Source organism: Epinephelus lanceolatus, chromosome 4 (genome assembly GCF_041903045.1).
Source record: "Epinephelus lanceolatus isolate andai-2023 chromosome 4, ASM4190304v1, whole genome shotgun sequence".
NCBI lineage: Eukaryota > Metazoa > Chordata > Actinopteri > Perciformes > Serranidae > Epinephelus > Epinephelus lanceolatus.
Window position 1 is genome coordinate 15,434,554 of NC_135737.1, and position 14,016 is coordinate 15,448,569.

Consider the following 14,016-nt stretch of genomic DNA (forward strand, 5'->3'; position numbering starts at 1 on the left):
CTTAGTGGTTTATATCACTGATTAAAAAATGCAAATTCCTCATTAAAAAAAGTATATATACATATATATATATTTTCTAATAAAGCTTAAATTGACGTGAGAGCTCTTGAGTTATTGCAGCCTCCTGGATTTCACTAAGCTGCCTTCAGAAAACCTGTCTAGTCATTTCATCCTATGACCACATTTATTTTCCCTTTCCATTTCATCCCTGGCTATTTAGTGTATAAAGTGACACATTTCTGTGACTGTTTCTTCAGCTTTATGTAGTGCAAATATTCAACGGCATCAATGTGTAATAGCCTCGTACTCCATCTACGTTTCTTTGAAATGTGACCCTTCAAAGGGCCAGCCACAGAAACAAAGAGAGGTGCCCTGCAGCACACATTTGGATGCAGAACCTTCCCTCTCTCTTTCAGCATAACAAATGGTGGGTATTTATCACTCAGCGTGGAGCTCAACTTTTTCCTCCCTTCTCCTGTTGCCACCGCACATATTCATGCCTTGACACGGTTGTCAACTGCTTTAACTAGTTCTGATGCACATGAGCAGTTCTTTTCCTCATGAGCGAAGTGTTTTAAAGAAGTTATTACAGGCTTTTTTATGGTGGTAAGACTCAAAATAGACTGATGTACTTATTTCAATTGTGTTCAGGATGAATTTGGGCCTAAATATACAGCTGAACCTTATAATGTTTAATAGTGTAATTTGAGCCAACTCTCCTGAATGGTTAGGTACCATAATTAGTTAGTGAAGATTTGTTAAGCAGTTGCTGCTGGGTTTGGTATTATGACCATTTAAAGGGACCAGGGTCTAGGATTTAGGGGAATATATTTGCTAAAGTGGAATATATGATAATTTATGTTAGTATATTTTCTATATTATCACCTGTAAATTAGAATCATTTGGTTTTTGTTACCTTAGAATGAGCAATTTATACGATACGATGCGATATGATGTGGTACGATACGATACGATACGATATGATACAATGCAATGGGATACGATGCGGTACAGTGTACTTTTTTGTTCCCTTAGAGAAATGTGTCTTGAACTTAGGAGCAGCACAAGTATTGCTGCCTTACAATAAAAAGAGGTGAAAAGCATACACCATAAAAACACATACTACACATAACAGTATTGCACATCAGCCGTTCGTTTATAACATAAAACCAGCACACAACAGAGCACCATTAGCAAAACATAACACGACCCCTAAAGCATCAAGCAATATTATTTAAAATCTTAATTAAAGTTGGCACAAATGAAGTTTTAAAACAATTAGGTCAAGGAGGTCCTCGTCCACGAAGATCACCATGTTGAACTGCCATGTTTCTACAGTAGCCTAGAAAAGAGAAGCTCTAGCTCTAGATTGGGCCATTTGGGTTTTCACATCAGCCACCATAGTCAGCAGCCCCTCCATAACATGGTCGTCGGAAAAGCCCCAATTATTTAATGTGAAACTGCTTTATTCAGTGTTCTTAACAGATTCCGTTACCGTGTCTGTTTGTTTTGGAGAAGAAGAGACCCCAGCGGATAAATCAGCTCCTGATCAAATCTTCCTGAATGTCAGAATCTTAAGTTGTCAGAGAAAAAAATGAGTACACATTAGCAGGTGCTAGGCTAACAGCCTTTCTGCGATGTGCCAAAAAGCATAGAAGAACAATTCACCATCCTCACTGCTAGATGCCACCAAACCCCCCTAAAACATATACTGTTCCTTAAAGAGTATATTAAAAGTTTAATAGTGGAGGTTTTAAGAGTTTGTCTCTGTGCCCCCGAAATTTTGTCATACGATATCTTGGTGGGTGCCAATAGTATCACAGTTTGTTTGTGTGTCTCTGCATAGAAGATAATTTTGAGTTTTCATAGTAAAGCTTTTGCTTTAGTAGATCTGATGTAGGTTTTTAATCCTTAATCTGTCAGAATTTTAGTCAGGACTGGGCTAAATTAATTTGGCCCAAATGGATTTGAGGCACTGGTTGTAGTTACATCCCTGTTGTAGCACTCCACTATACCCCTTAGTCCAGATGGCTGGTAAGTCAAGCTGTCAAACTGAACACAGCTCTGTTTCATGCAGAGAATCGGGGGAGACGTAGAGTGGACCAGCCAGAATGCATGAGGAAAGGTTTCAGTCAGGGCTCTCTATATTCTATCCACTGGTCGTGTACTCTGCTCCTAAGATGTTTCAGTAGGATGCTTTTTTTTCTCTCTCTCTTTGTTTTGAAATTCTGAGCTGCTGAACTCACACTTGGGCTGTTTTTCAGCCGTGACTTTGAAGGCAGCAAGCAGAAAGGAGGCCTCTGATCTTTCTCCCCAAAGAGTTCTTCCCTCTCTGCAGACGTGAGTCTGGCTGAGGCTCAGGTATTGAGCCACTCTGAGCAGTACAGTGGTAATGAAATTAATGGGATGCTTTGACTTGAGCACTGGAACACACACACACACACACACACAAGCCCCTCTAAAATGTTGTACAAATCTGATCAGTAGTTAATGCCCATTGATTGAATACATATCTTGAAATAACTAATTTGCATTGAGCACCTGCTCCTCTGCTTGCTGCAAATTTTATCACTGCATGTCTGGCTTTAAATATTGATGCAGACATAGGTTGACTTTAATGACCATGCTGTTGTCATATGATTAAAATGTCATCAATATTTATTCACTTACATAAGTGCAGTTTGCAAAGGGAATGATAGGTCACAAAGAGTTTCATTTGAACCATGTGTCCTGCTTCTATAATACATGAATGTTTCTAACATTGACGTCTTCATTTTTGAATGTCTGAAATGCTCGGTTGGCCTTCATTATTATTTTTCCTTATATTTAAATGTTAAGTGATCTTTGCTGTGGTGCTTCTGCATTTCACCTCTCACTTGGCAATCAAACTGCACTCTAGGTTTATGCGTCTCTCAGATTTTTTATTACGGTGGCTGTTATTGCTCATGCTAACCATGCCTTATTTAAAGCACCCAGCATTGCCCTGCTGCCTGAAATGTAAAATATATAATTTCCCGTGTGCCTGGAGATGTTTCCCAGGAAAGACCTCCCCTATTACTGGGTGTTTTCAACAACAAGTGTAATGGGTCTCTTTGGATTTACTGTACTGTACGTTGAATTGTCACCGTGCTGTAGCAGTCAGTTGCATAGAGCAGCAAAATGGGAATGCATAAAGATGAAATTACATTCAATATTTATTAAATCAGGCAAGCCTTCTAAGAAGACTTGTGTTTCCACACTATGTAGCCTCGCTAAATAATTGAAGGGGAAGGAATATCTACAGAAGCACAGAGACTCACATCTGGGTGCTGCCAAGTACAACAGCTGTGTTGTAGGTCAGTAATTACTGTTGCTGTACTTCAGCAGTTGGGTGTAAAAACACTTGGTCAATCGTGCTAAGACAGATGGAGCGTACTGTCTTTGTGTTATTCATTCACTTATTTACTCACTCATTCAATTCAGTCCTTACGATCTTTATTAATGGATGGAAAAATCTATTAAGCCTACCTATTGTCTATTTGCCCATTAATTCTACAGTACAGAGAACAGTGATCTGCAAACTAAAAGGAGGTTGAAGGTAGCTACAATTCCAAAAAAACCCGGGTTGGTAACAGCTGCTGCTGAATCGATAGTGAACATGGTGACAATCAGTGCTTCTGCATCCCTGTGCTCTGGTGGCAGGTTGTTAGCACAGATAAATCAGCACTAGTCACACATAGCAAATGGGCCAAGATGATGGGACTGAGTGTCACTATGTTATTCCAAGACAGATTACAATACAGAGAGGCCAGCAGCCCACAGTTTGAATGGAGGCACTGAACATTGAATTGACAGTCCAGCCTGCTGGAAATAAGTTTAAGGAAAAAGGTTCAAACAGTCATAGTTAATTTCAAACACTGGGAGCTATGAGAGAGTACCTACACTTTCAAGCTTTGTGTATTGTTGTTCCAGCATTGCACTGTCTAGAGCTGATGAACTGTCTCTTCAGTGTTGGATATGCCTTGTTTTAAGCACTGGAAGTGGTTGGCATGGCAGATTGATTTGCGGTGTGCTTGCAAATCCAGGTTGTATGACAGGCTACTCTCATGGTTGATTTTACGGAAGAAGTGCAGTGAACCACATGAAATATTTACTCTTCCTCTCTTCTGTTTTGACATGGTTGAGCTTTTTCTTCTACCAATTTTTGAAATGTTTCCTTTGTTTTGTACATTTTTATTATTATCGTCTGTTGCCTTTTTTTCTTTTAAACCACAAAGAAATAGGACAACAGACCACACTGGTGTTTTAAAAAATAGTAATACACGTCGACAGGAAATTGACTGTGTGCTACACTCTAAGATGAAGGCCACGAACTACGATCATTATTAAATGTGCCAGAAATTTAAAAGAATGCAGGTTTCACAAGTTGCTGTGAGGCACAATTATCCAACAGTTCCAGGGTAATGGTAAACACTGCCCCTCAACGTGATGAAATGAAAGCAGTGGAGACAGAGAGACCCGCCCTGGGTCAGCAGCCTGTCGCTTGATTTCCACACTTTGGCTTTGCTTCAACTAGGAATTAAGCAGGCGGTATCAGGGTCTAGAAGGCTGCAGCCCTGGGATTTTAGATCAAACCTTCTTTGTTGTGCTTTCACGGAAAAACAATGAGGGGAAAACAAAAACTGGCACATTAGTACTTCTAAAATGATATCAGCAAAGAGGTTTAGGTAATGTAACATCTTATTATGGATGATTTAATCTAACAATTTATCTGATTCAATTCTACAGTGTGAATTCAAGGATCAAAACTGATTCTTGCAAAGAGCATATGTAAATTGATAAAACATCTAAACTTACTGTAATTTAGTCAGCAATAACTCTCTTCTTAAAGGGAAATTTCGGTTTATTTCAACCTGTCTCCTATCATCCTAAATTTGTTTCAAGTCACTAGTGACATAGAAATAATAGTTAGCATGTTAGCCGTTAGCCTAGATACAGCCGTAGCGTCAGACCTGTTAAAACGTAAGTGAACGGGCATCCTTTCAAGTGCAAAGTTAGTCCACTAAACAAGCTTTTTCTCCACAAAGACCGCCTCATATCCTTAGGATAAATGTCAGAGAACATATAGAAAACGACATGTAAATGTGTTGTCTTACCTTACCGGTGTGCTGCCATGTTTGTTGTTTACCATTTAGCTAAGGCTGCAACCGGTCCCATTCCTTGCAACAGAGGTATTCCTCTTCTGTGGGCATTGGGGTACAGCATTCACAGGTAACATTACACCACCAATCTCCAGAGCTAAAGCCTTCCAGCAGCCATTCCTCCTCTGTCGTCCTCTAACGTTACCTGTTGTGCCTCTCTCTCTCTCCTCCTCCGTTCTTCAATTTCACGAAGCTCTTCATCAGTGTATTCTGGCTCAAATAAATAAGGGCGGCCATCGACTCTCAATGTGGAAAGCCTATAAACTAACATTCCACATTTAGGTGGTCTTCAGAGTTGTCTTACCTTACGGTGTGTTTACCATTTACCTCTGCTTCCCAAAGCGCGGCCGAAATATCGCAAGAACAAGCAGCGATCTCATACCGTGCCTGAAATCTCGCGAGAACAAGCAGCAACAGCTGCAAGGCAGAACTGGACAGTAGCCTGAAAAGTTCATTCATTTATTTTATGAAAGATTTATAGAATAATGGCTGACTTTTTGCCAGACTTCGACTTTGTGGAGGAGGAATTTGATTTTGCTGAGTTTGATGGCCGCCCTTATTTATTTGAGCCAGAATACACTGACGAAGAGCTTTGTGAAATTGAAGAACGGAGGAGGAGAGAGAGAGAGAGGCACAACAGGTAGAGGACGACAGAGGAAGAATGGCTGCTGGAAGGCTTTAGCTCTGGAGATTGGTGGTGTACCTGTGAATGCTGTGCCCCAGTGCCCACAGAAGAGGAATATCTCTGTTGCAAGGAATGGGACCGGTTGCAGCCTTAGCTAAATTTAACCTAACACTATAGCACTATCAGCATGGGACTGGAATTGCCTGGGGACCTCTAATCTGTAATAATATTAGAGGCGTGATCTTAATCCCATGCAAATATGCTATAGTACTATTCAGACGGGATTAGTTTTGCATAGGGATGTGGACTAATGTCAGTTTACCACAGGATGTCTGTAATATAAATGTGCAATTCGCACTGGACAAGAAATCTCCGTAATTCTACCAGAGATGGGAGTGGTAACTGGTTTGCACCCTGGCGTCACCTCTCTGTTGGCATGTGCGTGCTACGTTGCTTCCTAGAAGCATCAGATGAAGGATTATAATAATTAGTGATTAGCCCAATATGAAATATTGCTATGATCAGGACTGTCTGTACAACGATAAGCAATATGGATTTATATTAGGCCTACCTAACACAACCAGAAGTCTTGTGGCTCTGAAAAGTGCTTTCTTTTCAACCTTTTTCATTGTTCTCCCACGTAGGCTATGCGATCATTAGAAGAATGTCCACTATCACGACTGCCGACAACACCGAATGCTTCTTCAAGCACCTCCATCATTGAAAAAACGCGGAAAACTAGTTGTAAACACGGAAAAATGGTTGTAAACAGGACGTGACGAAATATTAACATACATTTTTACAGAGGATTGTGTTCGCACAGGATTAATATTACCCGAGGTATTTTCTCCGGATCGTTTTACAGAAGGTAAAAGTCGTTGTAATTTTTACTGACATTATCTGTAATGATTACAGACATGATGCACTTGGGCGGGCCTAAAATCCCTGGTAATAATTACTTTACCCTACCCTGGAAATCCAGAGTTCTCGCTAGAGCACAATTTGAATTTGCTCAGTGAGTCACTCTGGCAATCAGTAATGATGCTCATTAACCATGCCCTTGTAGCCGAGCTGCACCAATCACATCGGTGTATCTGATATAGGTGGGCCAGAGGCGAGCTAAACAGATGACGACAGCGCTGCGACGACAAAGTCCGGAATCAGTCAGTAAACATTGCAAGATGGCTACGGATGAACACCAGTTGTTTGAAACGGCTTTGGCAGCTACAATGAACGAGTTGGACTTGGCTTTTTCTCTAAAAGAGGAACAGAAGATGGCGCTCGAGTCTTTCCTTTGCAAGAAGGACTTTTTTGCTGTTTTGCCGACCGGATAGGGCAAGAGTCTAATCTACCAGTTAGCTCTGCTGGTAGCGCTCTGGATACGTCACCCTGTGTATTGTTCTGATTGGTCGTAGTGTTATCTAATTGCGTGCAGTGATATTTACAAATGCATGCTTGGTGCCACCCCTCGAGTTGGGCCATTTTCATTACTCATGGCCAGACCCCAAATCTTTCTAGATTTGGGTCTGGATTTCCAGGCTAACTTTACCCCATGTCTCCATGTTAAACTAATCCCGTCCAAATAGGGCTTATGTCTGTGATTTTTTAAGTCAAAATTCCACCACAAATTACTTACCATATTTCGCCAAATATAGAGGTCATGGGATAATATCAGTCCTCATGTGAATCTGCATCTCAGTGATTTGGAATCATATTTATTCTTTTTGTTTTCACCATGCCTTTTTTGCCTCTGTCCAAGTCGAGAATTACAGAGGCTGCATTAGCAATTACAAATGAAAGTTTTAACAGCATTTTGGGTGCAGGTGGCTTATTTTGCTTCATGGCGTGGAGAGCAGAAAGAGCAAGCTCAAATGCATGTGAAATCTTGAGAGCTGATAAGATGGATGACATTTGACAGTGTGTGGCAGAATTGGTTCTGTTTGTTTAACCCAAGAATTTTTATTTTTATTTGAAGAATATAAAATTTAAAAAAGGGGCTAACACAGTGGGAAGCGCGGTGGTGTGGCAGTTAGCACTGTCGCCTCACAGCAAGAAGGTTCCTAGTTCAACCCTTATGTGAGCCCTTATGTGTGGAGTTTGCATGTTCTCCCTGTGTCAGCGTGGGTTTTCTCCAGGTACTCCAGCTTCCTCCCACAGTCCAAAGACACGCAGTTTAATAGGTGACTCTAAATTGTCCGTAGGTGTGAAGGTGAATGTGAATGGTTGTCTGTCTCTATGTGTCAGCCCTGTTATGGATGGATGGATGGATGGATGGATGGTTAACACAGTACATCACCACTAGTAGTGCTGTGTTATGTAGTGGAGTTAAAAAACTGTTGCAGGGATATTGTCAGTAAATTTGAGTGAAACACAGACTTTGTTTGTCCTGTGTGAATGCCGCGCACAAAAAACATAGACGTGACAGGATCATCTCTATATCACATGAGGTACTCTGGTAATACTAGTCCCATGGGAATAGGGGTTTAAGACACCAGGTAAAAGTATGACCATGTTAACAAGATCATTTTAACTACCTATAGGGTTTCCTTTAGCGTTGCACCTATTTGTCATCTGAACATTGATATACGCCTTGTTGACTGCCATCAGCCCATCTGCAAATAAGATGACATTCACCAATGGCAGTGGCCAGTGTTTTTTGGTTGTGGCACAACAGAGATCTCCCCTGGGAAACAGTTGTGACGGAAAAATGTACTGAACTCACTATTAATATGCTACAGTATATCCATGATGATGATAATCAGTAGAAGGACAAGAAGCAGTAAACACATCTTCATCATCTTCAATACACGACTAATTATATTTGACGTTATTGCTGAGACAGATTGTCTTTGTGTTGTGTTCCAGATCTCAGTGCTTTCAGCACGAAGACCAGAGGTGGGGTCTCTGTACGTGAAGGCCAAGGTGTGGTGCTCATGTGTACCCCTCCCCCTCATTCTCTGGGTAAGAAGTCAGACCTTCAGTCACAGCAAGGAGGGGAAAAAAATTCTCCTCCTCACTACATTTGAAATCGTCAATAAACTCATCACTATTCATCAGGATTCCTATGACAACAATAAATGCTATTACTGTGCCAAGGTGAATGATTGTTTTCATTATTTATTTTTTTATTTATTACATTACGTTTTGATGGTTAGTTTTTGTACCCGTCCGCTCTCCTCTCCATCCATCCATGCTATGAGTGCAAATGATGAGTGCGATAAGTTATGGCGACAACAGAGCCAGAGCACAGATTCTCTCAGATCAAATTTGCTGGATCATTAGAAATGAAAAGAAATGTTACACAGCCAATTATTCCACATAGGCCGAGCATAGGAGCCGCTCTTTAATGTCCTATCTTGAATATCCCTCTCTGCAGTTGTCCTCTAATGTAAGCTCTTATGTGAGCCATGAATCATCCAGGCTTTCTGTTTGCATCAGCTCCGTCGTACCGCTGCACTGCACCCGTGGGAATGTTTGCCAAGTGCTCTTCAGCTCCCATTTTTGGATGCCATTTTGAATGACACGATAGCGACCAGATGCTTAATGACTGATGGATTGAAGTGTAGTGAAGATGATTCTCATCCTTAAAATTCCCCATCAATCACAGCACAGGTGTTGCTCCAGGTGTATGCCATTTTCACACTGCATCTACAGGTCAGACCTCACTAAATTTTATTTTCCCACTGTAAACAAGGTTTTCTCTTAAAGTGTGACTGACATTAAATTAGGAGTAAACACTGGAGATGATGTTATGGTGTGAGATCAGTAATGGACACAGTGATTTTCTGTCATTTAAGGTTTGTTACAGTCTTGCTGCTGTAAGCTATAAAATTGACACAGGTTTCAGTCATGATGACATTCTGTAAGAGCCTCATGTTACACAGCTTGTATTAGATTGACCGACTGGATCAATACAGAATATGCTATTTAAATAATCAGTCAACCGCTAAAAGTGCAATTTAAAATAATGAGATTTTACATCAGATATCATCAAATAACCTCAATATCAGAAATCTAGTGTGGTGAATCAGTGAGTCATTTTAATACTTTAATCCTTGCAGTCATGTTTTATTGTCTGAATGAAGTCACTGAAGTAATTGCTACACAGGTTGTTAAATCAGCATTTATGAACCAAAGACGGTAAACAAATAAGAAAAGATATAAAAGATCAGATCTACAAAGCGACACTTACGCCACTCAAAGCCCTCAATAACTGAAATACATTGAATATTACTGCCATGAAATAACATTATGACTGTTATCAAAGGTTTTCTAAATCTTTCCACTGTGTTTTTGTGATAAAAAGTGTTTAAAGTGTAACTACAGTGCAATAAAGAGTACTTGATGAGTCAACCTTTTCTATTATTGTTGTAAGAAATTGCTTATTTGTATTTTACAAGCTTAAAAGGTCCCTCAACTAAAACTATAAAAAAAAAGGTGCCTCTTAGCTTTTACAGCCTTAATATTTAGTTTTGGCTATATTGATCTATACAAACAGGGGTCTTAAAATAACCCTGTATAACTTCAACAATGAAAGTCAACAATGCTCAGAGGAGTAGTATGTAAGATTGAGGGCAGTGGTTCCCAACTTGTCCTGCCATGGGGTCCAGATTTCTCCATTGTCATTAGTTCAAAGTCCAAACAGTTTAATGCACTCAGTGTCATACTTGCATTTGGCCATGTCGTCAAGCCAGTTTGCTGTCTCTCTCAAGTAGCTGTCTATTAGTCACTCACTCCACAGCAGGAAGTGGCACTTCAAAATAAAAGCTATGTGCTGGAAACGCAGTGTACTTAGAAAATATGAATTGTGTTTTTTACAAACATGACACGTTCCATGCAGGATGGACTCACGACCCACTTTTGGACCGCGACCCACCAGTTGGGAACCACTGATTTAGGGGGATTTAGTGGCATCCAGCAGTGAGGATTGCTGATTGCAACAATGGAACTTCTCCTGGTTAAAATTCCTTCAGTGTTTATGGCTTAGGAGGTTCTTACCGGGGGCCAACTTATCCACAGGGTTAATTCCTCTCAGAACATGGTGATCTCCATAGACAAGGAGCTGCTCCCTTTGTAGATATAAATGGCTCATTCTAAAGTAACGAAAACACAATTCTTATTTTCAGTTGATTATACACCAAAAAAAACATATTTATGATATGTAATATTCCTTTAATGCCCAACACTGTACCTTTAAGCCATCTTCGTCACTTATAGATTATTAGGTTGTTAGTAGTATTTACATCTTAGACTCTTGTAAATGTCAGGCCAGCCTCAACAGGCTGCTGAGCCTTTATTTTGATGCCTATTTTTCACATTTACAGTATATCTTTAAATACACAATACAGGTAAGACTATAATGTATTTGTTCAACAATGGTGACATGAAATGAAAAATGATCTCCAGCAGCTAAAATAATTTCAAAAAATGCCACAGCCATAAAATTTGCTGGTGTGATGAATGCCCTGGCGAGTCAGAGCGTGTCACAACTGAAATTCACACAGCATAGGGAGTGTTAAACAATGTTTGGGTTAAATTGGTTGTGGGAGGATTCAGAGACATTAAAAATGCCACTGAAATTAGATAGATCTCATGAGTGAAAATAATTTGGAATCAGTGAGATGTGAAAAGTTTATTATTTTCCATTTCATGGCTTTGAGCGCTCGTGGTCAGTTTTATGTGCGTCTTTGGTAAACAGTGTTTTATGAGGCTAAATTAGTTTGAATAAAACCTATTGGCATTGTCAGCTAAAACACAAACTGTACTCTTGGAAACAGAGAACTTAATGCTCAATATATATCGCTGCCTTGAAGTTTAATACAGCATAAATAACAACTATATTTTGCTACAAAGAATTAGAACTATCAGACATTACAGCTGTGTTCCTCCATGTACGCTTCCCTCTTGTTATCACACAGTCCTCTCAGTTAATTAAGCAAATGATGCTGACTTTGCAAATAAAAACATTGACATGCAGTATTCCAAAGTGTGATTCAGCTCTCTACCTCATTGTACCACCTACTAGTTTTAAGCTGACTTTGAGTGCTGAATTGAGGGTTGTTGGTTTTTTTTGTTTTTTTTTCCAGATCTGAACGTCTTTAAAACAGCAATTATTGCTGTCTGTTTTTCTCCAGAACAGACAGATTATGGATGCAGAATCACCGATAGGGTTGAGTCAAGTGCTCAGAGCACTCCGAGTATCTGGTACAGATAATGTACATATTACAAGTACGAATATCATCCAAGTAAAATGTGTCAATATCCGTACTTAAGATGAAGGAAAAAATCGTCTGAAGCTCAATGCTGAGGCTGTAAATATTTTTAGGAAAAAAATAGGATAAATATAGCAACTTTCGATCAACCCATCAATATGAGGTTTTTAAAAAAAAAAACAGCTTCTGGTTTGGCCCCACCCAGCATATATTAATAGTATATTAATTTGTCGCTGAGTTTGACAGTTTTGTTTTTAATATAATGATGGATGTGGCTGCCTAGAACTATTCACAATAAACACAAAGCAAACAGCATGCTGTGAGAATCTGCGTTATGTTCATCATAATCATATTCCTTCCATCCATCCATCCATCCATCCATCCTTTTTTTCCTATTCAGCGTCACTTTGCAGATTTTTTGCAAACCCACATTTTGTTTGCAACTGTGCAATTTATTTTTTCTTTCTTATCATCTTAATTTGTGTATCAGCATGCATTAAGTAAAGAATAATAAATACACAAACACATCTGTGTTGCCAAGTCTACCAGGAATCAAGACTTTATATTCTACACCAACACAATCTGTTATTCATAAATAAAGTATAAAATATTAAACAGAGATGCAAACACTTTAATAAGTTGTCAAAGTTTATTAGCTATAAAGTCAGAAAAACTCCTTTCTCTGCCCTGTGTTTTTGTTTTGGCCAGATTATACCAAGTTAAGAGACGACTCCGTCTGTCGTTTAATGACCCTTCACACACACATACACACACACAGCCAAACTTACTGGGATCAATCCACCCTGGAATCTCACTTATCATTTGCCAGTTTTACCTTTCTGATGGTATCACCAATTAATTAAAATAACCTCACCGCAAATAACAGGCTCATTAAGGCCCTGTATAATTGTTATTTTTTCACCTTCAGGGGCCTGGATATTATTTTTCTAGACTTTGGATAGACTAGCAGTCATTTTATCCTGATGAGCAGGCTGATCCTTTGTTGCCGTACAAATCCCATACTCATTACTTCTTTAAATTATTATTCATAAGTTTTGAGCAGTGATTAAGAATGCTGTGCTAAATTATCAGCGGTTCTTTTTTTTGTTTTTTTTGGTGTGTATGTGTGTGTGTGTGTGTGTGTGTGTTAGTTGTCTGACATGGGTTGAAACAGTATAAGGAGTATTTTACTGAAATGAGTGTCACAAACCTTAACTATATTTTAGATTATAACCAACATAGTCAACATGTCAGATCAGGTGCACTTTTATTTTTTTTTTATTTTATCTTATTTATTTTGTTTCATTTTATTTTATTTTATTTTATTTTATCTTATTTTATTTTGTTTTATTTTATTTTATTCTGCAGTGAAGTCTTGCTCCGTAATGCAATGAGTTTATACCATCTATTATTACTCTACATGGGTTGAACATTTAGACTATTGATAGCTTTAAAAGGAGAGGCTGAGACTAAAACGACAGTTTTGTTGCTGTTAATTTTTAATGTCAAGGCTTACAGAATATTTTGGAATCACTGGAAAAACATATGCTTTTAACTGCTACTCTTTCATGCACAGTATTTTGAATGAGTGCATAGAGAATAACAAACATATTGGAACCTTACAATTGGAATCAATACTGATGAATCATGTGCACTGTAACATAATATATTTATATATACTTATTTCATATGGGTGTTTTTTTATGAAGTTACTTTTCTATATGATTCTTTGTGAATTTCTAATGTTATTGATTATTTCTGATGAATGTGCTGGTCTTGGAGATGCTGGTGCTTTGTTGGAGTTAACCTGATTGTGTGCACACACACTTCAATGGCTGCACCTGTGACAATTATCCACTGCTACTCTGATTGTCGAGCAGCTGACACCAGCCTCGGTATATTTGTGAGCTGCCACTTGTTTTTACAGTCTGTGAGTTGAAACGCGTAGGCACTGAGCCCATTTATTAAAGGCTTTTTAACCTTTGCAAAGCATTGTGCC

At 39.1% G+C, this 14,016-nt stretch overlaps 1 protein-coding gene across 4 annotated transcripts in view; it reads left to right on the forward strand.

Annotated features, from left to right (window-relative positions):
- cntn5 (contactin 5) overlaps nt 1–14,016 on the forward strand; it is a 150,054-nt gene that overhangs the window by 76,664 nt on the left and 59,374 nt on the right. For all 4 annotated transcript variants that reach the window (XM_078166940.1, XM_078166942.1, XM_078166941.1 and 1 more), the window contains exon 6: nt 8,671–8,766. In XM_078166940.1, the coding sequence (XP_078023066.1) occupies nt 8,671–8,766 (96 nt within the window). The remainder of the gene's footprint in view (nt 1–8,670; nt 8,767–14,016) is intronic.